Source organism: Rhinatrema bivittatum, chromosome 19 (assembly GCF_901001135.1).
Source record: "Rhinatrema bivittatum chromosome 19, aRhiBiv1.1, whole genome shotgun sequence".
In the NCBI taxonomy this organism is placed as follows: domain Eukaryota; kingdom Metazoa; phylum Chordata; class Amphibia; order Gymnophiona; family Rhinatrematidae; genus Rhinatrema; species Rhinatrema bivittatum.
Window position 1 is genome coordinate 38,501,665 of NC_042633.1, and position 27,085 is coordinate 38,528,749.

A 27,085-nucleotide genomic window follows, 5' to 3' on the forward strand; every position below is an offset into this window, starting at 1 on the left:
ATCACGGCACGCCAGGAGCAGAGAGGCTTCTCCGTGGTCCAATCGGTCAACGCAACGCATGACTTCTTGTGCGGGGCATCGGGAAGCAGCCATCCTGGGTCACGTCGTCTTGGCGCCGGGTCGCTGCTAGGAGATGCCTTTAAGCTTTTCTCCAGCACCGCGGTAAAAGTTCAAGGTTTTTGCCCCTCCTTTTTTCTGTTGTAGCCCCTGCTGACCCCTTACCCCAAGGCACTAAGAAACCCAAGATGCCCCAAAAGTCTAACCAATGTTGTAGTAGACCCTAGTATGATGCCCCCTTCAACCTCGCTCATCAAGCATTTCTCTGAAGTCCAGCTTGTTTGGGTCTTTCACCTGATGTGGAACCAGGAAGCTGACGGAGGGGGGGCAATCAAGAGATTGGCAGGAAACGAGGTCAACCTGTTTTTCACCAGGAAAAGCACGCGCGTTTCAATTTTTTTTTTTGTGGATCTGGGCATTCCTGCAGTGCCGGCACTAACCTTAAGTCCAGCACGGCTGGGAATGGCCTCTGAATACGGAGACGTACGAAAAGCTGTAAATTCGCCCTGAACCGTAAGTCAATCTTTTAATCCCCCCCCCAATGCACTCCCCCCGTCCTGGGTCACTGAGAGATTACGGTAGCGGAAGCTCTGGAAATATGAACTAAACGTCCATTGCCGAGCTGAGGTGGGGGAGGGAAGAGGGGGGGTTTCTAATAATTATAGCATAGGTTTATATTCAGGGGCCTTGAGATCTACACCTGCACCAAGTCAATGCTGCCTCTCCAGCAGCGTGCGTGCCCAGCTGGAACCCGCCGCCGATCACCAGATCCACCGGGCTTTACGGCACCTCCTAGGTGACCTTCCCTCCAGCGGCGAGCCACGCGTCCCCCCGTCCTCCAGGAGCACGCAGCCCAGATTCCCACTGCCATTAGGCGTTTATGCTTCGGGGGCTACACAAAGTCCTTGTCCACAGGTATAAACACGACCGCGGAGGAAACCGGACCGCAGGAGGTAGCGAGGGGCGGTGTGACAAGTAACAGGACACCACAAAGGGTTAAAGAAGCATGACAGCATAGAGCAGGGAAGTGCGGTGGCTCTGCCTGCTGGTCACAGACCTGAAGGCGATGCCTTACATCTCCCCTTTGGGATGCGTGCGCCTAATGACGTAAGAACATTAAAAGTGCCATTCCGGATCAGAACAATGGCCCATCAAGCCCGGTATCCTGTCTCCGACAGTTTTCAATCAAAGTTACTTAGAAGTATCCAATCCCCGGAGGTGGGTGTTGGGCCACATCTGGGACAGGAGGACGCTGAAAGGTACCAATGACCACTTGTATCTTGGAAAGGGACCTCCATGGGCTCTGTGTTTTCCTCCAGCATGTTGGAGGCTGCAAACCCATCCTCTGCTTCTCCGGGGACAGAAGCTTAGCTCCGTGTTTATATCTTTAGATGTTGACGAGTGCAAGGAACATGATGCTGCAGTCTGCGATCTCAATGCCAGCTGCCTCAACACTCCAGGCAGTTTCGCTTGTCTCTGTGATGAGGGCTTCCAGTTGAGGTCAAGGACAGGGAACCTCCAGATCGCTGGTGAAGTTCACTGCGAGGGTGAGGAGTCTATCCCGCATTTGTTTTCCATTCCCCGCAGCCTACGCATGCTTCGTGTCACTCAAAAAAAAAAAGTAACGGAGAGGTCCCCTGCATGACATCCCAAATTATTCAGCTACTGCTTAAAGAGATGATGAGTTTTATCTGGGCAGCAATCTCATCTCCGCCCTGCATCCGAGGTCCAAGCACTGCATTGCATCTGCCTTCTCCGCTCTCTTGTCTCTTTCCTCTTCCTGCCTTGGATGGCTGTAATATACAGTTACAACTTTATTTCTAAGAGCTTTATTTCTAAGAGCTCCTCCTCATGTCGCCTCATTTCACGTCTCACGCTCTCTTTTCCCCATTTTGGGCCGTCAGCGCTCCTTGTGCTTTTAGACTGTGGTCTCCAGAGAGACTCAACCACCAACCTGCTGTTTAGGCGCACAGTTCTGCTTGAGCTTGGGCCTCCGGATGTCCAGGCGCCGTGCGTCTCTGACCACGTGCGCCCCCAGCGCCCGTAAGGATCCCTGTGCTGTGAAATAACCGCAGTCCTGTGTGCTGGGCGTGGCTGAGGAACAACCCGTGATGCATGAACTCATTTGCCCTTTTGCCTCTTCTTCCAGACATTGATGAATGCGATCAACCCGATCCTCCGGCCTGTGGGAGCAATGCCACTTGCAGTAACACACCCGGCGGTTTTGATTGCAGATGTAGGGATGGGTTCCAGACCATCTCTGGGGGGCGGACTTTCCAGGGCCCCAAAACCAATGAATCCAGGTGTCAGGGTAAGATGCTCTCTTGTCTTGCTCCGGTAGTCTGTGTTCTTCTTGCATGTGACAAGTGGTACCCTGGAGGCCTCTTCTTGCTTTGACTCTCCCGTGATGGAGATTTAAGTGGAAATGATGAGAACTGCACACGCATAGACCTCATCTTACTTCCAAGCAGCCGTTTTGTTGTCCAAATCGAGGTCTCCATCACACAGAGAGGAACAACACTCAGAAAGCTGCCTGCAAAAAACTCAAAACTTTCCAAATGTTCAAAATGAAAAGACATGAAACCAGAAAGGGTAGGAAGGAGGGTGGATGGCAAACTACACCCTTAGGTGATATTCTTCTAGTCCCGTAGCGCTCGATCTACGTTTTCTTGTCTTACCTTCAAGCCGGATTCAGTGCAAATGATCCAGATCCTTGAAGCTATTTTGACATTTAGGAGGATAGAATTTGTGGGGAAGATCGAAGCCTCTCATCAAGACACAAGACCTACTTCCCTGCATGTCAAGAAAACATGGATTGCGCATCCTTTTTTTTGCACCCGTGAAGGACAATGCAACGCACGTCCACAGGACCGAAGAGACTGAAGCTGCTGAGGAACCGATTTCTACAAAAAGAGTATTACAGACAATTCCAGAAACCTTTAAAGAAGAACATTTGTAACTTTGGAAAGCTACGCGACTGGGATACGACCCTGTGCTTGAATTCCAGGAGCTGGCCACAGCTCTCGGGGGGAATTCTTGCGGAAAGAAGACCCAAGAAGCTAAGCAGTGGTCTTCCGTCCGGGGTACGGAGAGAGCTGCCAGCACACCAAGAGTCTGAATCTCAGATCTAAGAGGAACGCGGAAGTTCTTCTCTCGGGCTCACAACCAAACACACCCCAATCTCAACGGATAACACGCAGTTTTCTCTTTGGGGAGATCTGGCGGGTTCATTGGTAGCATCCCTCACACACACAGTTTCTGATATTAGTCTATAATCCACAAGAACTTTTAATGCAATTTGAATGCAAATAACTCATCTAGGAGGGTACTACCACCATAATATACAGCATAGTTTATCTTTACAACATCATTTTAGAATCAGCAACCAACCTACAACACAACCTTTAGTGACGTCTGCAGTTGAAACCTCCAAGGAAAAAAAAACTATGAACTGTAAAAATCAGAACAAACTATGAACTGGAGAAAACGTTTGTCCCCATGAATCGCATTCACAAGACTTGTAAGAGAAATTTTCTATTCAACCTTTTCTCCCCGAACCCTGCATTTCCAACGAAAGGCCTTACCTCCCCCTAACAGCAGCACCAAGTTCAGTGAGGCCCCCTCTCCCATTCACAGGCTGATGCAGTAATCTGTGCATTAAGGAATCTCGACCGCACCGGCTAAGTTAGCTGGGGATATTTATCCAGCTGACTCTTTGAATGTGGACCTCAATGACTTTTTCAAACATCTCAGACTCCAGTATTCAGCTTACTCATATTCAATTTTCCCAATTAACATCACATTTAAACCCAAGAGATGCATTGACTGACAGCTGCACATCATGTTGCTGTATTTCCAAGGGTAGGGTCTTCGGAAGCCTTTTACATTTTGCAAATAAACCAGTTGGGTCTTCATCTTATTTATTTTTAACAGTTAAATTCACATGGACGATAGTTATGTTCAATTACCACCATGGCTTTACCAATGGTCAAACTCGTGAATGGTATTGTGGCATGCACACAACGTGCAGTAGCTCTTCTGAACGCTTCTAACATCACGCGGGACTCACTCGTTTTTCAATTGCCTCCTCTTCTGGAAAGGAGCCTCTGTTGGCTCTGTAAGGGAAAATGTTCTCACGGCTCTTATAACGCAACAACATTCCCCCAAGGGCGATCTCCGTTACGTCATCCGTTCTCGTATCATCTTCTCCGTTATTTTGTATTACTGCCACAGGTCCTAGGTAAAACTCCAGAAACTCAGATTTTTATGTGCATAGCCAGCCGTGCTAAAGGTGACCCGGGCTCGGTCCACGCATGTCCGTTACATTCGCAGAAACCCCCGTGGAAGATTTTTCACGTCGTGCGAAGGCGCTGTGGGACTTCATTTTATATTCTGGTGAACTCTTTACCATCAGACTTTGTACAGTCCCCCCAGTAACAAATCTGTCTATGGAACCACACAAGCTTTGCACGAACCGGCTCACATTAGTTATTTCCAAAGTCTCGCAGATTTTTTCAGTTAGTGCAATTGTAATCAAGAATCTTACGAGAAACTCACTGTTGCCTCTCCCGGTCTCGCCGCGTTCCGTTGCTCCTGGGGCCTGCAGGGCCGCATGGCAGCGTCTCTCTCCACGTGGAGACGCTGCCGAGGGACGACTCAGACTCCTCCCACTGCCAGGCAACGCGCGCGCGCGAGCAGGGGGCTCTTAAAGGTCCAGCACCCGGAAGTGCTGAACCGCCCCGTTCCTGACGTCAGACGCTGGCCGGCTATTTTAACCAGCGTCTGACTTCCTTGCTTTGCCTTTGCAACGAGGTCACTCTACTGTGTGCTTAGTTGCTTCCCAGCGTTGCTTTCAGCCTTGGTTCCTGCTTGTTCCAGCCGTGCCTTGCTTCCAGCCCTGGTTCCTGCTTGTTCCAGCCGTGCCTTGCTTCCAGCTCCGGTTCCAGCTTGTTCCAGCCGTGCCTTGCTTCCAGCCCTGGTTCCTGCTTGTTCCAGCCGTGCCTTGCTTCCAGCTCCGGTTCCAGCTTGTTCCAGCCGTGCCTTGCTTCCAGCCCTGGTTCCTGCTTGTTCCAGCCGTGCCTTGCTTCCAGCTCCGGTTCCAGCTTGTTCCAGCCGTGCCTTGCTTCCAGCCCTGGTTCCTGCTTGTTCCAGCCGTGCCTTGCTTCCAGCTCCGGTTCCAGCTTGTTCCAGCCGTGCCTTGCTTCCAGCTCTGGTTCCTGCTTGTTCCAGCCGTGCCTTGCTTCCAGCTCCGGTTCCAGCTTGTCCCAGCCGTGCCTTGCTTCCAGGTCAGGTTCTGTTTGGTCCTGCTGTGCCTTGGCTCCAGCTCTGGGCTCTACTTGCTGTCTACATATCCTGACTTCAGCTCCGGTTCCTGATTCTCCTTGTCTTCAGCCAGCCACGAACCTTGGTCTTCTTCACGATTCTCCTTTGTCTTCAGCCAGCCACGAACCTTGGTCTTCTTCACGATTCTCCTTTGTCTTCTGCCAGCCTCGAACCTTGGTCTTCTTCACGATTCTCCTTTGTCTTCAGCCAGCCACAGACCTTGGACTCATTCACGATTCTCCTAAGTCCCAGCGACTCGGACCCCTACGGGCTCCTCCTGGGGGGGTCTTGGGTTTCCAGGGTGAAGACGCCATCAGTCCGCTCCAGCTGAGTGCCGCCTCCCGGCTTAGTAACTCCTGTGGACGCTGTCCACCTCAGCCGGCCCAAGGGTCCACTATTGACTTTACTCATAACATAACACTCACACCCATGTACGCATTCTTGTTTGCAATTATAACGTGTTAAATAATTATGCAGCTGTTTGGACAATTCAGTGTCTCACTTGGGTATACTCCGTTTGTCCCCTTTGGCACATGGGAGTCATCAAGCCTCCATTTTGTTTTCTGAAAGAGAATCGATGTCACCACGTTCTAGACCTCCATTTTGTTTTCTGAAAGAGAATCGATGTCACCATGTGCTTTCTGCAGCGTCCTCCAAGGTTCTGGACTTTCATCAAGGTTGGACAGGCAGATCTGAACCTTGCTTTCAAATTTCATGGTTCTTGCATTTCCAGAAGCTTCTTCCTTTTCTGTACTGGGACTTTATTTAGCCCCACAAGAATCTAAATGTCCTTTCCTTCCCACAGAACGAGCGATAAGAACTTAAGAACATAAGAAATTGCCATACTGGGTCAGAACAAGGGTCCATCCAGCCCAGCATCCTGTTTCTAATTGTAGACAAGTCAGGATACAAGAACCTGGCAAGTACCTGAACATTAAATACATCCCTTGCTACTGATGCCAGTAATAGCAGGGGCTATTCCCTAAGTCAACTTGATTACAGCAGTTTACAGACTTCTTCAGGAACTTGTCCAAACCTTTTTTAAACCTAGCTGTGTTAACTGCCTTAACCACATCCTCTGGCAATGAATTCCAGAGCTTGTGTGTTGAGTAACAAAGAATTTTATCTGATTTATTTTAAATGTGCTACTTGCTAACTGTATGGAGTATCCCCTAGTTTATTTATTTATTTATTTATTTATTTAAAGGCTTTTATATACCGGAGTTCATGCACTGGTGCATACCACTTCGGTTTACACAGAACAAGGAACAGAAAATTACATCAAACAGATTGAACAATTAAACAAATATACAATTACATCCAACGATTGGGTATAAATAACATGGCTAACTTAGTAGGAACTTAGAGTTTGAGGTAAAGGAGAGAAATAGTACCAAGTGGTAACAGAACAATGTTAATAGCTAAATAATAAATATAAATAGTAAATACAAATTCTTATAATAAATACAGGTGCTTACAGATTATAAATACAGGTGCTTACAGATTTTACAGGTTCTTACTGAAATAGTAAATAACAGATTCACATTTACCCATGATCTTAAAGACCTCTATCATATCCCCCCCCCCCCCCCTCAGCCGTCTCTTCTCCAAGCTGAACAGCCCTAACCTCTTCAGCCTTCCCTCATAGGGGAGCTGTTCCATTCCCCTTATCATTTTGGTTGCCCTTCTCTGTACCTTCTCCATTGCAATTATATCTTTTTTGAGATGCGGCGACCAGAATTGTACACAGTATTCAAGGTGCGGTCTCACCATGGAGCGATACAGAGGCATTATGACATTTTCCGTTTTATTCACCATTCCCTTCCTAATAATTCCCAACATTGTGTTTGCTTTCTTGACTGCCGCAGCACACTGAGCCGACGATTTCAATGTGTTATCCACTATGATGCCTAGATCTTTCTTGGGTGGTAACTCCTAAGATAGAAGCTAACATTGTGTAAGTACAGCAAGGGTTATTTTTCCCTATATGCATCACTTTCATCTGCCGTATTTCCAGTAGCTTTGGCAGAAAGTTCCCTATACATGTGACTGGATCATCACCAGTTTCTCTTATTGGGAACAATGTAATAAGACTTGCAGTGAAATCAGCACTAGTAGCTGTCTGTATGTATTTTTTTAGCGCACGCAGCAAAAGCCGATGCCCTTGCGGGATATAAGACGATGGCATCCAAATGAGATATGCGCAGAAAATCCGTACAAATATCCGCACAGATGTGCATACTAAAACGCGCGAAGGTCCTATGCAATAAGCCGTGCATAAACCCGCATTAACGTGGTGACCTGTTATTATCAGTTGAAAGCCTTTAAGACAGTGGTGAGTGGAGCTGAAGTTGGGAAGAGCAGTGTCTAACCCCTTCATGAACTCATACTTTATGTAAAAAAAACTTTTTATGCAAAACATTTATGTGGGACCGACAACCCTAAGCTCTTCAATTTTATAAAAGAGCCAATTCTGGAGGAAAGTCCACTATTCTTTATTTAATCCTATCTATATATATTTTTTTTAATGTTATTTTGTATTTTTTTCAAAAATCTTTAGAAATCACCATAAACAGTGCTGCACATTCACAGAACAAAATTCCTTTTCAAATGAACATCAAAGTTTTCCCGCACTTATCTTGTCATCAAATGTCCGATCCAACCCCCACACGATATCATGTTTCAAACTTCTATCTGCCTCGGGAGAAAACACACAAATCCACTTGCTCACATTCATATATCGTTCTGTTATTCATCCAGGACCAGTTCCAAATCTTCACTCCAGTAAGGTCGGTCTTAGAATGCAGTCTGCAACGCTGCCCCTTTTATATCTTACTTCAAACAGACATGGGGACCGGGAGAAAAATCACCTGACCGGAAAAACCCTTGTGTGTGTGTCTCAGCAGTCTTCAACCAGGAACAGCATCCCCTCCATTATTTGCTATTCCTATAGCTGGTAGTCTTCAATCAGGTAGTACTACAGACTCAACAAAAGGTAACTTAGCATGGCAGTTCTCCATCAGGTCCTCAATCCCGAGAGTTCCAATTCATATCATGTGAACCACAAGGCAGTTCTCCATCAGGTCCTCTATCCCGAGAGTTCCAATTCATATCATGTGAACCACAAGGCAGTTCTCCATCAGGTCCTCTATCCCGAGAGTTCCAATTCATATCATGTGAACCACAAGGCAGTTCTCCATCAGGTCCTCAATCCCGAGAGTTCCAATTCATATCATGTGAACCACAAGGCAGTTCTCCATCAGGTCCTCTATCCCGAGAGTTCCAATTCATATCATGTGAACCACAAGGCAGTTTCTCCATCAGGTCCTCTATCCCGAGAGTTCCAATTCATATCATGTGAACCACAAGGCAGTTCTCCATCAGGTTCTCTATCCCGAGAGTTCCAATTCATATCATGTGAACCACAAGGCAGTTCTCTATCAGGTCCTCTATTCCGAGAGTTCCAATTCATATCATGTGAACCACAAGGCAGTTCTCCATCAGGTCCTCAATCCAAAAACTACCAGTTGATCATTACAATCAAACCTCAAATACTTCATCAACCAAGAGAATACCAATTTATAATTTCATTTAAACCACGGGGAGAAATCGACTCATGAATCGGACATTCGATGACAAGACAAGTGCAGGAATACCTTGATGTTCATTTGAAAAGGAATTTTGTTCCGTGAATGGCGCGGCACTGTTTTTGGTGATTCCTAAAGATTTTTGAAAAAAATACAAAACATAAAAAAAAAATAGAGAGATAGGATTAAATAAAGAATCGAGGACTTTCCTCCTGAATTGGCTCTTTTATAAAATTGAAGAGCTTAGGGTTGTCGGACCCACATAAATGTCTGCATGAAAAGAGGTTTTTTTTATATAAAGTAGGAGTTCATAGAAGACCAAGTTATAGGACCAGTTGACCCAATTTTGTTTTTGTGCGTTTGTATGACTGCGTGGGTCTCCGGAATACGTTTGTTGTTGGGGCTTTTGTGAATTAACCCCTTTCAAGAGCCATCACTGACCACCAGCGAGATATAAATGGCAGAAACCGGTGAGCGGGGGGGGGGGGGGGGGGGAGGGGAATGCAGCAGAGATTTGGAAGGGGCTACAAATGCATTCGGTGTTTCTGACATGTGCCTGGTCCCTCTCCCGCTTCCATTTCTTCACCTCCAGCCGGCTGCTTGCAGTTACCTCCTGCCCCCGACCGAAGCACTAAAAAAAAAAACCCCCGCACTAGCGCCGGTGCGGTTCTCGGCATTGCCCGTGAATATCTAAATAGCCTCCTTTGCACAGCATTAGCGTGGACTTGTGCTAAACCAGCCGCGGCCTTTTGAACGGATTTGCACGTGCTCGCTTTTTTTTTTCCCACCACGCTAACCGTGTTATTCCGTTCCTGCGTAGGGTTAGGGCGCAATAACCTGTTGCCCCTTTATTTTCCTCTTCCATCTTCCCTCTTTGGTTCAGCAATGTTTTGTTTTGGTTTTTTTTTTTGCTTTGCGTCCTGTAAGAGCGTCACAGGGATCTTCCAAGGAGGAAGCCCTTTCCGTCTGGTTCATCCACTCTCCTCTGAAGATAAAAGGGAAGTGCAGGGGGTAGACCATCTCCATTTTGGTTTCTTCGGTTGCACCAGGATTCTTTGCCATCGGTACCTTTAGGGATTACAGCTCCTCTGCGGTCACGGTAAAGGGGGACGGTCCCAGGTTCGCTTTTCTTGCTAGCGGCCAGTTGTGGCGATGGGGAGGTCCCCTCTTGTGAGCCTTTGACTCCGTGTGATGCTGAAAATGCTGCTTCTCTGCTGCCCGATTTTTAGCATGGACCGTACCACTTATCCACTGGTAGTTATTTGGAAGGAATGCCAGTTCTGCACGAAGGGTTATTCCTCAAGAGAGTGGATTCCACGCTTACCGTATTCATCTAGCAGCCAGCTCTCTCACGCAGCGCTCTCCCACGCTTACCGTATTCACCTGGCAGCCAGCTCTCTCACGCAGCGCTCTCCCACGCTTACCGTATTCACCTGGCAGCCAGCTCTCTCACGCAGCGCTCTCCCACGCTTACCGTATTCACCTGGCAGCCAGCTCTCTCACGCAGCGCTCTCCCACGCTTACCGTATTCACCTGGCAGCCAGCTCTCTCACGCAGCGCTCTCCCACGCTTACCGTATTCATCTGGCAGCCAGCTCTCTCACGCAGCGCTCTCCCACGCTTACCGTATTCATCTGGCAGCCAGCTCTCTCACGCAGCGCTCTCCCACGCTTACCGTATTCATCTGGCAGCCAGCTCTCTCACGCAGCGCTCTCCCACGCTTACCGTATTCATCTGGCAGCCAGCTCTCTCACGCAGCGCTCTCCCACGCTTACCGTATTCATCTGGCAGCCAGCTCTCTCACGCAGCGCTCTCCCACGCTTACCGTATTCATCTGGCAGCCAGCTCTCTCACGCAGCGCTCTCCCACGCTTACCGTATTCATCTGGCAGCCAGCTCTCTCACGCAGCGCTCTCCCACGCTTACCGTATTCATCTGGCAGCCAGCTCTCTCACGCAGCGCTCTCCCACGCTTACCGTATTCATCTGGCAGCCAGCTCTCTCACGCAGCGCTCTCCCAGGCTGTTTGAAGTTTTTTTTTTGCACGGCAGTAGACGCACACTCACGGTCGCCGATAGACGGGGCATGCTTTTGGATTGTGCTCTCACCAGTAAACGTTCAATTTCATTGCACTGTAAAAAGATCTGGAATGCCTGCTTTTTTGACACACACCCCCCCCCCCCCCCTTCCTGTGGCAGGAACAGGGCCTCTCTCCTTGGTTTTTCCTCCACCAGGGATGGGATGGGCCAACCTTGAGGGTGCAAAAAAAAAAGGGGCGACCTGGAAGGCTCTCCGCTACGTCTCACGTGTCGTCTTTTTGTTCCAGACGTGGATGAATGCAAACGGAGCCCTACAACCTGCCAACCCTTCGGAACCTGCGTCAATACTCCGGGCGATTACATATGTAAATGTCTTCCGGGATTTGTGAAAAGCAATCAGGATCCTCGGAGGTTATGCCGAGGTACGTCCGAGTGAGGCCCCGGAGTGGAGGGGGTTCCCACGAGCCTCTCATCCAGCAGAGCAGAGATGGCAAAGGATCTCTTTTTCCACCTCCGCCATCTGCTGGAGACAGAAGAATACTGGCAGACACTAGGTGGCACCTCAGGGATATAGGACAGAGTCCGCGAAGTCTCCTTCTGTCTCCATCTGCTGGTGGGGAGGCAAAACCCAGCTGTCCTGGACTGATCCGGGTACGTACAGGGAAATGTCTTAGATAGCTAATAACCTCCTGCTGCAATACAAAGGCCAGGCCATATTTTTAGCATTATATATATATATATATAGATTTCGCCAGTGACAGTGCAGCCAAGTCTAAGGACTGGCAGCTAAAATAATGCATTTATTTATTTAGAGATTTTATATACCATCGCTCCACTTAGCATGTAAAAATCCACAGGAGAGATACAGAACTGGAGGTGAAATTCTAAGCACAAGGCAAGAGCAGAATCTGGGGGCGACTGTTTCTGACGATGAGGTGGCCAAACAGGTGCACAAAGCAATGGTAAAAGCCAGAAGGATGCTCGGCTGCCTAGGGGAGAGGGAAGGGTCAGCAGATAAAAGGGAGGTGATGCTGCCCCTGTATAGGTCCCTGGTGAGACCTCACTGGGAATACTGAGTACAATTCTGGAGACCCCACCTTCAGAAGGATAGAAACAGGATGGAGTCGCTCCAGAGGGAGGCTGCTAACATGGTCAGTGGTCTTCATCCTAAAGCACATGGGCATAGACTTAAAGATCTAAACACGATACACCCTGGAGGAGAGGGGAGATAGGATAGAGACATTCAGATATCTCAGAGGTTTCCATGCACAGGAGCTGAGCCTCTATCAATGGAAAGGAGGCTGCTAACATGGTCAGTGGTCTTCATCCTAAAGCACATGGGGATAGAGTTAAAGATCTAAACATGATGCACCCTGGAGGAGAGGGGAGATAGGAGAGAGACATTCAGATATCTCAGAGGTTTCCATGCACAGGAGCTGAGCCTCTATCAATGGAAAGGAGGCTGCTAACATGGTCAGTGGTCTTCATCCTAAAGCACATGGGGATAGAGTTAAAGATCTAAACATGATGCACCCTGGAGGAGAGGGGAGATAGGATAGAGACATTCAGATATCTCAGAGGTTTCCATGCACAGGAGCTGAGCCTCTATCAATGGAAAGGAGGCTGCTAACATGGTCAGTGCTCTTCATCCTAAAGCACATGGGGATAGAGTTAAAGATCTAAACATGATGCACCCTGGAGGAGAGGGGAGATAGGGGAGATAGGATAGAGACATTCAGATATCTCAGAGGTTTCCATGCACAGGAGCTGAGCCTCTATCAATGGAAAGGAGGCTGCTAACATGGTCAGTGGTCTTCATCCTAAAGCACATGGGGATAGAGTTAAAGATCTAAACATGATGCACCCTGGAGGAGAGGGGAGATAGGATAGAGACATTCAGATATCTCAGAGGTTTCCATGCACAGGAGCTGAGCCTCTATCAATGGAAAGGAGGCTGCTAACATGGTCAGTGGTCTTCATCCTAAAGCACATGGGGATAGAGTTAAAGATCTAAACATGATGCACCCTGGAGGAGAGGGGAGATAGGATAGAGACATTCAGATATCTCAGAGGTTTCCATGCACAGGAGCTGAGCCTCTATCAATGGAAAGGAGGCTGCTAACATGGTCAGTGCTCTTCATCCTAAAGCACATGGGGATAGAGTTAAAGATCTAAACATGATGCACCCTGGAGGAGAGGGGAGATAGGGGAGATAGGATAGAGACATTCAGATATCTCAGAGGTTTCCATGCACAGGAGCTGAGCCTCTATCAATGGAAAGGAGGCTGCTAACATGGTCAGTGGTCTTCATCCTAAAGCACATGGGGATAGAGTTAAAGATCTAAACATGATGCACCCTGGAGGAGAGGGGAGATAGGATAGAGACATTCAGATACCTCACAGGTTTCCATGCACAGGAGCTGAGCCTCTATCAATGGAAAGGAGGCTGCTAACATGGTCAGTGGTCTTCATCCTAAAGCACATGGGGATAGAGTTAAAGATCTAAACATGATGCACCCTGGAGGAGAGGGGAGATAGGATAGAGACATTCAGATACCTCACAGGTTTCCATGCACAGGAGCTGAGCCTCTATCAATGGAAAGGAGGCTGCTAACATGGTCAGTGGTCTTCATCCTAAAGCACATAGGGATAGAGTTAAAGATCTAAACATGATGCACCCTGGAGGAGAGGGGAGATAGGATAGAGACATTCAGATATCTCAGAGGTTTCCATGCACAGGAGCTGAGCCTCTATCAATGGAAAGGAGGCTGCTAACATGGTCAGTGGTCTTCATCCTAAAGCACATGGGGAGAGAGTTAAAGATCTAAACATGATGCACCCTGGAGGAGAGGGGAGATAGGATAGAGACATTCAGATACCTCACAGGTTTCCATGCACAAGAGCTGAGCCTCTATCAATGGAAAGGAGGCTCTAGAACGAGGAGGGGTCATGAGATGAAGGTGACAGGGCGTAGACTCAGGAGTATTCTTAGGAAATATTTCTTTATAGAGAGCATGGTGGGTGCGTGGAACGGCCTTCCCAGTGGAAGTGGATGAGACAAAAACAGTATCTGAATTCCAGAAAGCAGGGGATAAATACAGGGGGGATCTCTGATGAGAATTACAACACTAAATTAATTGGACAGATGGGCAGATTGGATGGGCCATACGGTCTTTTTCTGCCATCATGTTTCTAAGTAATATTTTTACTGTGCCCAATGAGTCACAATACAACCAAATTTAACCCCTTCAAAAGGTCATCAGCCCATTATTGACATCTGTATTCTTATTGGCTCAACTGGATAACTCTTCACGCGATCGGAAATCAGTTGGTTCACAAAAGTGTGGAAGAGTGAGCCAAGGCACGAGGGCAGGTCGACGCTGATTTTAATGATTTTTTTAGATCTGATTGGCTAAGGCTCAGATTTTGATTAGCTTGCACCAAACATTGTCTTGAGGAACCACGCGCTTTCTGTTGGTTGGGGGGATTTTTGGCACTTCATTCTTTTCACGTTGCATTTCAGCCAATTGACGCCAGATTGCCTATTAGTCTGGTTGGTGGACTGAAACCACAGCATAAATTACTAGACATATGGTCCTGGTGTTTTTAAATTGTAACCCTGCCATAGAAAGAGAAGGTGGAGAGGACGCCTTTCAAAGTCATTTACCCAAGAAAGTAGCTGTTTACCCAGGTAAAATGTCCTGCCCGAAAACTGTCCCAAGAGCGACTGAAACCTATTCATGGGGTTCACAATGCGGAAGGGGCATCCTCGGCAGCGTATTTAGGTTGGGATGCAGAACTAAATTTTCAAATCTGCACACGTACTTCTTCTCTCATTTTCTCCACCCACAGAAAAAGGAGATGCAATGCGCATGGAGAATTTTTTCAGAGAAAAAAAAAATCCATCTGTCTCCGACACCTTTCCTCTTTTATGCATTCTCATTCTCTTCTCTGCCTCTACCCCACCACATCTTCCCTTTTCTTGCTCTCACCAGCTCTCCCTGTCTTAACTACCTCCACTTCTCTCACCTCCTACCAGAACTCCCTTCCTGCCTACATCATCCTATCCTTCCCTCCCCACTCGGCATAAATTAGTTTTATTAAAACAAATGCACACACGCCATGTCAATAACCCTTCAATGGCCTCCCAGCGAGTTCAGAATGAAATCATTCCTCCATTAGCACATGGGAAATGCTTCTGTTTCTCGTTCGCTAGCTCCTGTGGTTCTTGTCCTCCAGAACACGGAAAGCGGGTCTGGCAGGACGACTCCCTATCTCTCGTCTTTCCATGGCATACTCAGCAGTCCCACAAGTGCATGAGAGAGAACCCATCTTTTATATCCTGCAACAGCCTAAACAGTCCTACAAAGCACTGCACTATGACAAGACAGGAAAACAGCTGTATGGAAGAGCATTTTGGATGGAAACAAATCACCTGGACAACTGTCCACTCTTAGGTCACCCAGAAAATATATAGAAATTTTGAACAGTCACTGAAAAGAGACAGTAGAGATTAGATATAATAAGATGACCCCCCTCCCCCCATGTATGAAAAATATAAAGTGTATCTAATCACACAAACAGAAGCCAACTCCTCTCAATGTTATCAATCAAAAAAAGCACCAAAGAGAGGGAAATAGAATCAAATCCTATTGCCACCAATCAATATACGCAAGAGACAATATCATAAACCAACGCTGAAGAATTGTAATCTACTGTCTCTCGCCCGCAATGGGCCTCAGGCAGTCGTCAGCCTTCTGAGCAGCATTTTTTTATAATCATTTATTTTCTCTTGTATTTCTACTCTTAAAGACTATATTATCCAATTTTTTAGCAAAACTTTATTAAACGCATCTCTTAAAATGATATCGACCTCTTGTCTCTATATTGAAACCGGAATACTTAGCCAATTCAGACGCTCATCAGCCACTGATTTTTGACTGGAACGAGTTCTCAAGTTTATCACCCAAATCTTTTCATCCGACATGGGCCATGTTTCGACTATTACAGTCTTCTTCAGGGGAAATAGTTACTATCTACTATCGGCGCAATATTCTCTTAACCCAAAAAAGAAACATACAATAAAACTCACACACGCTCTTTCTTCAAAAGTGAATCCATCTCACTCACATCTAATTTCCATCTCACAGTTCCAGCTCTAAAAAATAAAATCCTAGTACATATCCCACCTCTTTTGCACTAAATTGCTATGTTCTTTTCTACTTTATATCATAAAACATAATTGCTTACACCGGACACTCAAATCACGTCTCTTCAAAGTCAATGCCACAACATGGCGTCTCGGCGTCTCAGCTCATTCAAAATCCCAAAAGTCAAGTTTCAATGTACCTCCCTCTCTAGCGTCACCGGAAATGATCGCTACTTCCATGAAACAGGGACTACAATGCCCACAATCCAAACATCAAGTCAAATTTAAAGGAAACGCAGCATTTAGTCGTTCAAAAAACAGACCAGTCTACTTCTTTATTTAACCCTTTCGGAGTCACCGTATCGAAATAGAAAATCCACTTTTGTTCCCCTCTGTACCAGGTAATTGTCAAAATCACCACCCCGATTGCATGGTCTAGGTTGTTCAATCACTGCAAAGGTTAAATCCAAAAATGTATGATTTTTTTTTTTACACAACAACGTTGAACAAGAGGCGCCTCCACTTTGTTTCCAACTGTAAGGGACATTATTATCCATTCTGATTTTGCAGAGGAAGATAACAGACAGAGTTATGGTGAGATCCTTAATCGGGGACGTTACGCTTGTGGGAAATGCTCTGTGTGTATGCAGTCGTTTTCGGGAAGACTTGCTACCGTTCTCTGGTAATGGTAAACTTAAGCTGATGGCATTGACTAGTTGCGATACTCGAGGAGTTGTGTATGGCATCTGGTGTTCTTGCCAGTTGCTATACGTAGGCAAGACTAAACGGAGTTTGAAGACCCATTTGATAGAACATCGAAGTGCTATAGTTAGAAACAAAGTGGAGGCGCCCCTTGTTCAACGTTGTTGTGAAAAAAAATCATACATTTTTTGGATTTAACCTTTGCAGTGATTGAACAACCTAGACCATGCAACCGGGGTGGTGATTTTGACAATTACCTGGTACAGAGGGGAACAAAAGTGGATTTACTATTTCGGTACGGTGACTCCGAAAGGGTTAAATAAAGAAATAGACTGGTGTTTTTTAAATGACTAGATGCTGCGTTTCCTTTAAATTTCTCTTGATGTTTGGATTGTGGGCATTGTAGTCCCTGTTTCATGAAAGTAGCGATCATTTCCGGTGACGACCAAAATGATAAAGGGGATGGAACAGCTCCCCTATGAGGAAAGGCTGAAGAGGTTAGGGCTGTTCAGCTTGGAGAAGAGACGGCTGAGGGGAGGCAATGGTTACATGGAATAGACTTAGTTTTTGGGTACTTGCCAGGTTCTTATGGCCTGGATTGGCCACTGTTGGAAACAGGATGCTGGGCTTGATGGACCCTTGGTCTGACCCAGTATGGCATTTTCTTATGTTCTTATGATATGATAGAGGTCTTTAAGAGCATGAGAGGTCTTGAACAAGTAGATGTGACTCGGTTATTTACTCTTTCAAATAATAGAAGGACTAGGGGGCACTCCATGAAGTTAGCAAGTAGCACATTTAAGACTAATCGGAGAAAGTTCTTTTTCACTCAACGCACAATAAAGCTCTGCAATTTGTTGCCAGAGGAGGTGGTTAGAGTAGTGTAGCTGGGTTCAAAAAAGGTTTGGATAAGTTCTTGGAGGAGAAGTCCATTAACGGCTATTAATCAAGTTTACTTAGGGAATAGCCACGGCTATTAATTGAGTCAGTGGCATGGGATCTTCTTAGTGTTTGGGTAATTGCCAGGTTCTTATGGCCTGGATTGGCCACTGTTGGAAACAGGATGCTGGGCTCGATGGACCCTTGGTCTGACCCAGCATGGCAATTGCTTATGTTCTTAACAAGTGTTCATGCGCCATAATCAAACGACCAAGAAAAGTACACTGACGTGTTAATGTATCAAAACTTGCTAGCACACAGTATTACACACACATTTTTATTTATTTATTTTATTATGAATCCAAGCTAAACACCAAATCTGTCAAGCCCATGAGTCATGGATGAAGGGGAAGGCAGGCATCAATTTATTGTCATGGAGATTGTTACTCTTGCATCAGTACATAGAAGCCTAAAGACCAAAAAAAACCCCCATGAGACTAGGGGAAATATATATATTGAATAGCTATGGGTCGGGGAAACTATGAATGTTGACGTAACATCTGGTGTCTAGGAGACTCTTTCGCATCTGATCCACATGTATACCCCTCCCTGGCCTTCAGAGCCGCCCAGAAGGTAATGGACCTGCCGCCCTCTAACCCCGATGCAACTGATTTTATTATTTTTTTTATTTATTTAATTCTTTTATATACCGACCTTCATGACGTGAGTCATATCAGATCGGTTTACAATGAACCAAGGGGCGAGAGACTTCCCTTCTCTCCCCTGAGACGTTAGGGGCCCCAAGAGGAAATCAGAAATCCCCAAGCCCCTATATGCTGCTCCTGGCAGATCCTCCCCTTCCCCTATACGTGTGGTTCCACCATTTTCCCCCCCCGAGTCTCTCTGCGCTGGATGTTTTACCGTGGGCATGACTTTCTCTTCCACAGATATCAACGAGTGCACCAGCGGCCCGGTCAGCGGCCTGGTCTGCGGCCCACACGGAAGCTGCGAGAACACCCCTGGAGCTTATACGTGTGCTTGTCACCCCGGGTATCTCTCTTCCGAGAACCTCGTGAACTGGGATAGCCAGAGGCCGGTTTGTCTAAGTAAGTGACATAGCAAATGGTGGCAGCCAACGACAAGGTGCGGAGCAGCACCCCCCCCCCCCCCCCCCCCTTGGTGTTTCGGCTCCAGGAAAGCTTAATTCTAGGGCAGCCGTGGCTACTTCCTCCCGTGCAGAACAACTCGAGCCTGGGCACCCGGCGCCACCAGCACGGCCCGCTGGAGGTGGAACAGACTCTAAGAGCGCCAAGGCGCCCTCCCGTTGGCGAGCTGCTCTTGTCGGTTCCCCGCTTTGCTTTCCGCGGCCACCCGGATTTCACGGTAGCTGCTGTAACTTTTGTACTTGGCCCCGGCTGTGCCCACAGGAGCCACCGCTTTTCAGAGACCCAGCACCCATTCCCTTACTGAAGGCGTAGCTTGCGCATGCAGGCTTGGGTGCCGACCACATCTGGTGCTTCTGCCCTGGAGGAAACCCCCTCCCCCCCTCTTCTGGGTCTGATCTTCCTGTCCCGAAGTCCAGAGACTCTACAGTAGACTTTGGCTCGAGACCCAGAAGCGATGGCTAAGCTAACAGCCGGCGACCACGACGCTTTCGGTAACGCTTCTTCTTATTCCCTCACTAGAGGTCCAGTGCCGCACTGGAAACCCCTCCCAGCCGGAGCCCACCAACAACAAGGACGACGTGAGTACCCGTGCAGCTGGAAAATATTAAACCTTCCCTTCCTCTGCTCTTCTCGTCTCTCCTGTCCCCTTCTCCCCTTTCCTGTCTTCTCAGAGGAGAGACCCAACGCGGTGCTTGGGGGGGGGGGGGGGGGGGGAAGGTCTATCAGATCCCGCGCTTCTGTTCTGATGGGTCTGGAGGTTCAGAGAAAGGTGGGCCAAAGGCAGTGCAGAGGCTGCACCAGAAGCTCTTTAAGATGAGGCTTAAGGAGCTAAACCTTTACTCCCCGGAGGAGAGGAGAGATGGGCTAGGGACAGGACAGAGACGTTTATGCGGGTAAACGGGTGCTCTAGGACAGACCCGTGCTCACTAAGTGCAAGAGCGGACGTGCAACTCTTTTTTTGCTGGGGATAAGTTTTGCATACACCGAGGAGAGGTATTCCGGGGGGGGGGGGGGGAGCAGAGACGGCGCTTACATTTTAAAAAGAACGTGAGCAAGCGTACGTTCCCGCGCATTTTCTAAACCAGCAAGCAGACTTTCCTGCTACGCAGGGAGTTACACAATCAGCCCTTTTAATACCTCGAAAATATATAAAAAAGATAATAAATTGCATACACCCGCAAAGCAACAATTTTTCAGGGGACAGGAAGTCGTAGAAAAGGAGGTCGTGCTGTGAAGACTCGGGAGTAAGATTAGGCAATGTTTCTTCCGCACAGAGGAGGATGGATGGATGGAGGAGGGAAGGAACGGCCTCCCAGGAGAAGGGGGTGGGAGCAGCAGAATTCAGGAAAGCCGGGGGGGGGGGGGGGAGGACCAGAGAGGATCTCCGGGAACGCAGAGGTGAAGGGGAAAATCAGTGGCCATGCTGGGAGCCACGGTACCGCCTCAGGATGGGGAAAACAAGGCAGAAGCCGGGTGGGACCGGGGAGCCGTCTACGTTTCTGTGTTGCCGTCTCGAATTCAGACTTTCCCTGGTGCCTCTTCCAGAATTTCCTCCATTCCCTGAAGACGTTCATCAAGTCCACGGAGCCGCTCTGCAGCTCCCTGAAAAGCCAGCCCGACCTGGGGGAAACGCAGCTAAAGGTAGATGAGCAGATCACTCAGTGTTGCTTGTAAGCTCTCCCTCCACCGCTTCGGCCATTGCCGACACAACGCGCTGGCAATGGCCGGGGAGGGGGAACCTCTTACTGTGCGAGGCTGCTGTGACCACCGGGGCCTTCGCACAGCTCCTGGCACGGAGCAGCTAACAAACAGGCGGCGAAACTTCTCGGGCCTTAAGAGGCCACCATCCCTGGTTCTAATTCATTAAGAAACACACAATTAAGCTCTGGAATTCATTGCCAGAGGATGTGGTTAGAGAAGTTAATGTAACTGGGTTTAAAATAGATCTGGATAGGTTTCCTGGAGGAAAAGTCCATAAACTATTAATCAAGTGGACTTAGAGCAGAGCCACTGCTTACTACTGGCAACAGTAACATGGGATAGATTTAATGCTTGGGTACTTGCCAGGGACTTGTGACCTGGATTGGCCATGGTTGGCAACAGGACCCCGGGCTTGACAGATCATCAGTCTTGACAACTTGGTTTATACTCCTGCAAGTTTCAGGATAAACAGACATTGGACGATCTAACCGCAAGTCCAGTCTGAGCAGCATGGGGGGGGGGGGACGGGACAGGGATGAGAGGTTGGGGGCTGGTACTGGTGAGGATATCTCTCAGATCCTTACACATTACTGAACCTGGATTTTTAATCCCCAATGGCCTGGCTTTCCCAGGCGATTCTGAACGAGGTGGACAAGCAGTCACCCGAAGCGAGATGGAAGACCCTCCAGCCCCAGGAGAGGCACCAGCTGGCCAGCGAACTGATGCAGCTCATGGAAGAGGTGGCCCGTGGCTTCATGTGGCTGCTGCCGAACGGAACCACAGACATAGGAACCCTCTCAAAGATCAGTAAGTGACGGGGGCAGGGTGGAGTTTTGCCTCTTTATCTTCCCCGGCTTTTGCTTTAAGGGACAGAACTAGCCCATGAGTGTTATTGCTGTGGCTTTTAGTCTGCTCCAGGGACAGAATGACGCCCCCGTCCTGGATGCCTAGCCCGGGGGGGTAGGGGGGTGGGCGGGAGGTGCTACGACCACCTTATTCTGAGAATAAAATTGCCCTGCGTTGATTGCAGCCATCTGGAAAGGCAACCGCCGAAAATGTGCCGTAAAAGTGAGTCAGGAGAGAGCACGAATGACCCTCGACTGGAACACCGGAACGGGAGCGAACAGCAGCGGTAACGTTCACCTTTTGCTTAAAGACAAAATTATGGTGCACTGTCGGCACCCGCGCTAACCTATGGGAGGCCGGGAAATAGTTACCTCCAAGCAGTGCAGCGCGCCCCGAGCACCGGGGTGAGATTGCTGGAAGACGAAGCATGTCCTGACCACGAAGCTCAGTCCCCCCCTTAACTCCATACTGGGAGTTGAAAAAAAAAAAAAGTGTCCTGGTTATAAAAGTCAGCAGCTCCAGCAGAACACCAGCCCTCCCCCCCCCTATACAATGCACATCACGCCGAGAGTCTGTGCAATTTGCCTCAGCTGCAAGCAGGCAGGGTTTAACCACAGGGCACTGCCCCCCACGCTGAGGGAGTCCGCAGGATTTCAGAAGCTCTCCCCCCCACGCTGAGGGAGTCCGCAGGATTTCAGAAGCTCTCCCCCCCACGCTGAGGGAGTCCGCAGGATTTCAGAAGCTCTCCCCCCCACGCTGAGGGAGTCCGCAGGATTCATGAAGCTCTCCCCCCCGCTGAGGTCTTATCGTACCGGTTTACATTAGAACAAGGGGAAAAAATCAATTAACGTATAAGTGGAAAAGAGAAGTTACATTAAAACAGGGAGAGTAAAAACATGGATGTCGGAAGATAGGACAGAATTAAGTAATTGAACAATAAGTTAACAAAATTACAAACTATAAATTAACATAAAACAATAAATTAATAATACAAAAAAACATGGATTATAATCAGCGGAAATATACATGGAAATATATATATAGGAATATATACAGCTGGAATATACATGTTATGTCAGATGGGAGGAGTGGCGGGGTGAGGGAAAAGGGTGGGTTGAGGTTGCGAGTGGAAAAGGGAAAAAAGAGAAAAAAAGTTGGAGTGCGGGGAGGGAGAAGGGTGGGGTTGGAGGGTGAGAGAGAGTTGGTTAATATGGAATCCTTCAACGATAGGCTTGTGTGAACAGCCAGGTTTTAGAGTTTTTTCTGAAGGTTAAATGGCATTGTTACCTGGCGTAAGTTGCTAGCTGAGGGAGTCCGCAGGATTTCAGAAGCTCTCCCCCCCACGCTGAGGGAGTCCGCAGGATTTCAGAAGCTCTCCCCTATTTCCCTTGCAGGGCCTGACGTGATGGGTTTCCTCACCTTGAAGGACATGGAGGCCGTCCTGTCCGACGCAAGCCTGAAGGGCTGGAACAAGACGGCGGGGAGCGGGGGAAAGCACCAGCTGAAGGTCATCTCCCAGGTGGTGACCGCCTTCATCAGCTCAGAGAACACGGCAAACCTGTCTTCGCCTGTCAATTTCACCTTCTCCCACCAGGTAAAGCCTTGGAGGCGTGGGCCACGCGTCGCTCCCACGTAACGGCAGGGGATCCGGGTTACGCACCGCAGGGTCTACCAGAGCCTCCCGACGGCAGGCAAACGGAGACACCCAGCTTCCCAAGGCAGGCCCTTCCCTCCATCGCGCGGGACCCTGCAGAAACCGTAAGCCCCCTCCGATTCCCCCTGAAGGGTCACACGAGGCAGCTGCAGAACTGAAAAAATAGCTAGGAAGTGTCCTGGGACTCTCTCTCTCTTCACTCGATGATGGGGCCAGGCACGAGTCTTGTAGGGAGCGGGGGAAAAAACAAAAAAATTCCCCAAATTACCTCATCCCTAAAAAAATTCAGAGCTTTCCCGTTTTCCCTGCAGAATGTAAAGAACGAGACCATCTGCGTGTACTGGAGCTACGGCGAGCACCAGTGGTCCCGGGAGGGCTGCCATAAGCTCGGGGGCACCGCCAACGAGACCGCGTGCGCCTGCAGCCACCTCAGCAGCTTCGCCGTGCTCATGGCCCACTACGAGATCGAGGTAAGCGCGCGGAGTTATCGGGGGAAACCCCGTTAAAAGGGCGCCAGGAAAGATCCGGGAGCGCCCTCGCGTAATTCCACGTCACCGGGTGGGCGGCAGGGAGGTGTCCGCCAACCCCCCCCCAGGAAGATGCGAGGACGGTAGGCGGAGAACCCGAGACCCCTAAACGCCACAAAACTCTGACCTTCTGCCCCTCCTTCCATCTCTCCAGAGCTGGCAGCTGAACGTCGTCACCATAGTGGGCCTGGTGATCTCGCTGCTCTGCCTCCTGGTCTCCATCTTGACCTTCATGTTCTGCCGGGTCCTGCAGGGCACCCGCAACACCATCCACCTTCACCTCTGCGTCTCGCTTTTCCTGGCCTACACCGTCTTCCTCGTCGGCATCTCCGCCACTGCCAACAAGGTAAGAGCGCCAAGGGGGGGGGGGGGGGTACTACCAGCAGCAGCCGCCCCCCTCGGAGGGACAAGGCCAGGCTAACGCTCAGTCCGGCCAAAAAAAAACCAAACCCCTTTACCGTTGCTCCAATCGATCTCCTGCCGTATGGGTGCAAGAGCCTCCGTCAACGGGGCTTCTGAAGGCCCGAGGACCTTCGCCACTCCCTTCCCATCAGTTATCAATTTATACCTATGGGGTGGTGAGAGGAGAGTTACTGGCAACCATATTTCATGAGAATCTGAGGTGACCTTATGGGGTGAGGGGGCAGAGAAAGGTGGCAACATCTCCGGCCAAGAGGAAGGAAGGATATGGTTGAGGGTCGGGCGGGGAGCAGTTAAGGAACGAGGCCGGGAACACTTCCCTGACGGAAAGGCGGATGGGAAAGGCGAGGTATCCTCCGCGACGGCTCCCGAGGGCCAGGTGGGAAAGGTCAGAGGGCTGCACTTAAAGACCGGAGGCCGCGCACGACCGTTTCCCCCTTGGCTTGGGAGGCCTCTGCCGCTCCGCCCGTACTGACCGGGCCCGCTCTTTCCCCCCCCCCAGACGGGCTGCAGCGTGGTGGCCGGCCTCCTGCACTTCTTCTTCCTGGCCTCCTTCTGCTGGATGTGCCTGGAGGGGGTGGAGCTGTACCTGATGGTGGTCCAGGTCTTCAAGACGCACACCCTGAAGAAGCGCTACATGTTCCTGGTGGGCTACGGGGTCCCCACCCTGGTCGTGGCCGTCTCAGCAGCCTCCAACAGCCGGGGATACGGCACCCGGAAACAGTGAGTCGGGGCAAGGTGGTGCGCGGGCCTCTGTCTCTTCCTGTGGCATTAATTCTGATGGGTGGGCGCTTTCTCCCCATCCCCAGCTAGGCCACCCTGGATTTTCCTAAATGCATCCAGGCGATTCCTGTAAAATCGGGAGGGTTTTGTTTTTTTTTTTTAACTCTTTTGTATTCTGGTAAACGCACATAAACGAGAGAGTAAACGTGCATTTATAAAAATATAATGGGAGTTTACATAAAAACTGGCCACACGAGGGGAACCACCGCGCCGAACACGCCGGGACCCACCAGAGGGGGAAAAAAGAGACACCGGGGACCCTCACCCGAAAAGAGCAGCTCTGGCCAGTCAGGTCCCATCCCCGCCACGTAGCACGGACACTAACCCCTGCCACGCTCTCTCTCTTCTCCCCCCCCCCCCCGCAGCTGCTGGTTGTCCATGGAAGGTGGATTCCTCTGGAGTTTCCTGGCCCCCGTCTGCCTCATCGTACTGGTAAGCGCGCGGCGCGGCCGTTTCACCGCTCCCGGGAGGTCGTTACCGCTCCGACTCTCCCTTACGGCGACCCCTGCTGGGAGAGGCTGGAACTGCAGGAAGAATGGGCTCGCCCACACATTCCCTCCGGTGCCCCCCCCCCCGGGTAGATGCCCCCTCCAGCGAATCACCAAACGGGGCAAACCGGATGGACCGTTTTGGTTTTACTCTGCCGTCGCTCCGTTACCCGGGAGAGGCAGAGACCGGGGCGGCGCTTCGGAGCCCTGTGTCCTCAGTAGGAGGCTTTGCCCGTATTCTTACGCAGGGCGGTAGCAGCACCACCTCGTCCCCCAGCCCGACGACACAGCTAGACACCCCCCCCCCCTCCCCGTGTCCGGCGGAGGCGACTGGCTCCTCGTTGGGCGGAGCGCGCTTCCCCGTAGCACCGATCGCTTCCGCCGTCTCTTTGCAGGTCAACGCCGTCATCTTTGTGATCACCGTGCTGAAGCTGGCCAAGAAGTTTTCCACCATTAACCCGGACATCAGCAAGTTGAAGAAAATCAGGTAAGGGGGTCCTGGCTAGCACCAGGCGCTTCTCCTCCTCATCAGTCGGAACCACCGATATCCCCCTCCCTCGCTGCGGTTAGCGTCCAGCTTGGAAGGCTGAAAGGGTGAGCCGGCCATGGCGGGATTGGAACCCATGGCCCTAGGATGTCACAGGCAGGACAGTGATGACGCCTCCGTGCCATGCAATGCATGCTAGGGGCAACCACACCACCCTCCACGGGCTCCGACGGCAATCGTGGTGCTTTCTGTTCTGCCTCGACGGGATTTCCCCCCCCCCCGTTCTCTAGGTATTAAAACGCGAACTGATTTTTTAAATTACAAATGAAGGCTTTTCCATAGCACAGACTGCCGAGTTTCTCCCTGGAAGGGCCTTGATACAGATACTGCGTATTAAGGACAGCCCCTGCTAAGAAGGGGCGAGCGAGCCTTCTGGGGAGGTCATGAAACCGTGTGAGGATGCATGTGACCTTCTGCTTCCTATCCCCCCTCCCCACAGGACCTTCACCATCACGGCCATTGCCCAGCTCTGCATCCTGGGCCTGACGTGGATCTTCGGCCTCTTCCAGTTCTCCAACGACACCCTGGCGATATCCTACATCTTCACCATCCTGAACAGTTTCCAGGGCCTCTTCATCTTCCTGCTGCACTGCCTGCTGAAGAAACAGGTGAGAAGGAGCTGCTCCACCGCTGGGGGACGGGAGGGGGAACCCAACACCACTCCCTCTGCTGGCAGAGGCCGGGACCGCAGGGAGCCACCAGCTCCGTCCGGTGCCCCGGGTGCTTGTGCTCCATTCCCTGCAGCTCCTCCTGCTGGCAGAGGCCGGGACCGCAGGGAGCATGAACCCTCCCCCCTATGGCCAGGCACCCTCCTGATTGGGAGTGCGGGAGCCACGAGCTTCCCACCGCCCCCGGAGGAAAACGATCTCCTGAAACACGCGATTAACACGAAACGATAGCCGCCTTACTGCAGATGAGATGATAAATCTAGGGACCCCCCCCGAGGACTGAGTGTGCAGCGTGTAAGACCCCCATGTCGGATAGGAGGTGACCTCTGCGACCTGTGCTGACCCCCCCTCCCCGTTTCTGTTCTGCCTCTGGCTCCAGGTGAGGGAGGAGTACCTGCGGTGGCTCCGCGCGGCCATCAGGCTGAAGAAACCAGACAAATACTCCACTTTCACCAGCTCCGCCACCCCGTCCTCCTCCGCATCAGTGTCTCGGGTACGTGGGGGGGAGGGAGGAAAAGGGGGTGGGTGGGGGGTCCCGCTGCCTCCATTCGCG

General features: G+C 49.9%; 1 protein-coding gene across 5 annotated transcripts in view; it reads left to right on the forward strand.

Moving 5' to 3' along the window:
• LOC115080141 (CD97 antigen-like) overlaps positions 1-27,085 on the forward strand; it is a 46,675-nt gene that overhangs the window by 17,240 nt on the left and 2,350 nt on the right. The window contains exons 5-20 of one of the 5 annotated variants that reach the window (XM_029584204.1): positions 1,449-1,604; positions 2,207-2,368; positions 11,290-11,424; positions 18,680-18,838; positions 19,418-19,476; positions 20,444-20,539; positions 21,232-21,406; positions 21,630-21,731; positions 22,840-23,039; positions 23,411-23,569; positions 23,781-23,972; positions 24,549-24,769; positions 25,195-25,261; positions 25,713-25,804; positions 26,304-26,472; positions 26,912-27,025. In XM_029584204.1, the coding sequence (XP_029440064.1) occupies positions 1,449-1,604; positions 2,207-2,368; positions 11,290-11,424; positions 18,680-18,838; positions 19,418-19,476; positions 20,444-20,539; positions 21,232-21,406; positions 21,630-21,731; positions 22,840-23,039; positions 23,411-23,569; positions 23,781-23,972; positions 24,549-24,769; positions 25,195-25,261; positions 25,713-25,804; positions 26,304-26,472; positions 26,912-27,025 (2,258 nt within the window). The remainder of the gene's footprint in view (positions 1-1,448; positions 1,605-2,206; positions 2,369-11,289; positions 11,425-18,679; positions 18,839-19,417; positions 19,477-20,443; positions 20,540-21,231; positions 21,407-21,629; positions 21,732-22,839; positions 23,040-23,410; positions 23,570-23,780; positions 23,973-24,548; positions 24,770-25,194; positions 25,262-25,712; positions 25,805-26,303; positions 26,473-26,911; positions 27,026-27,085) is intronic. The other 4 variants (XM_029584205.1, XM_029584206.1, XM_029584207.1 and 1 more) reach the window with 4 other exon arrangements.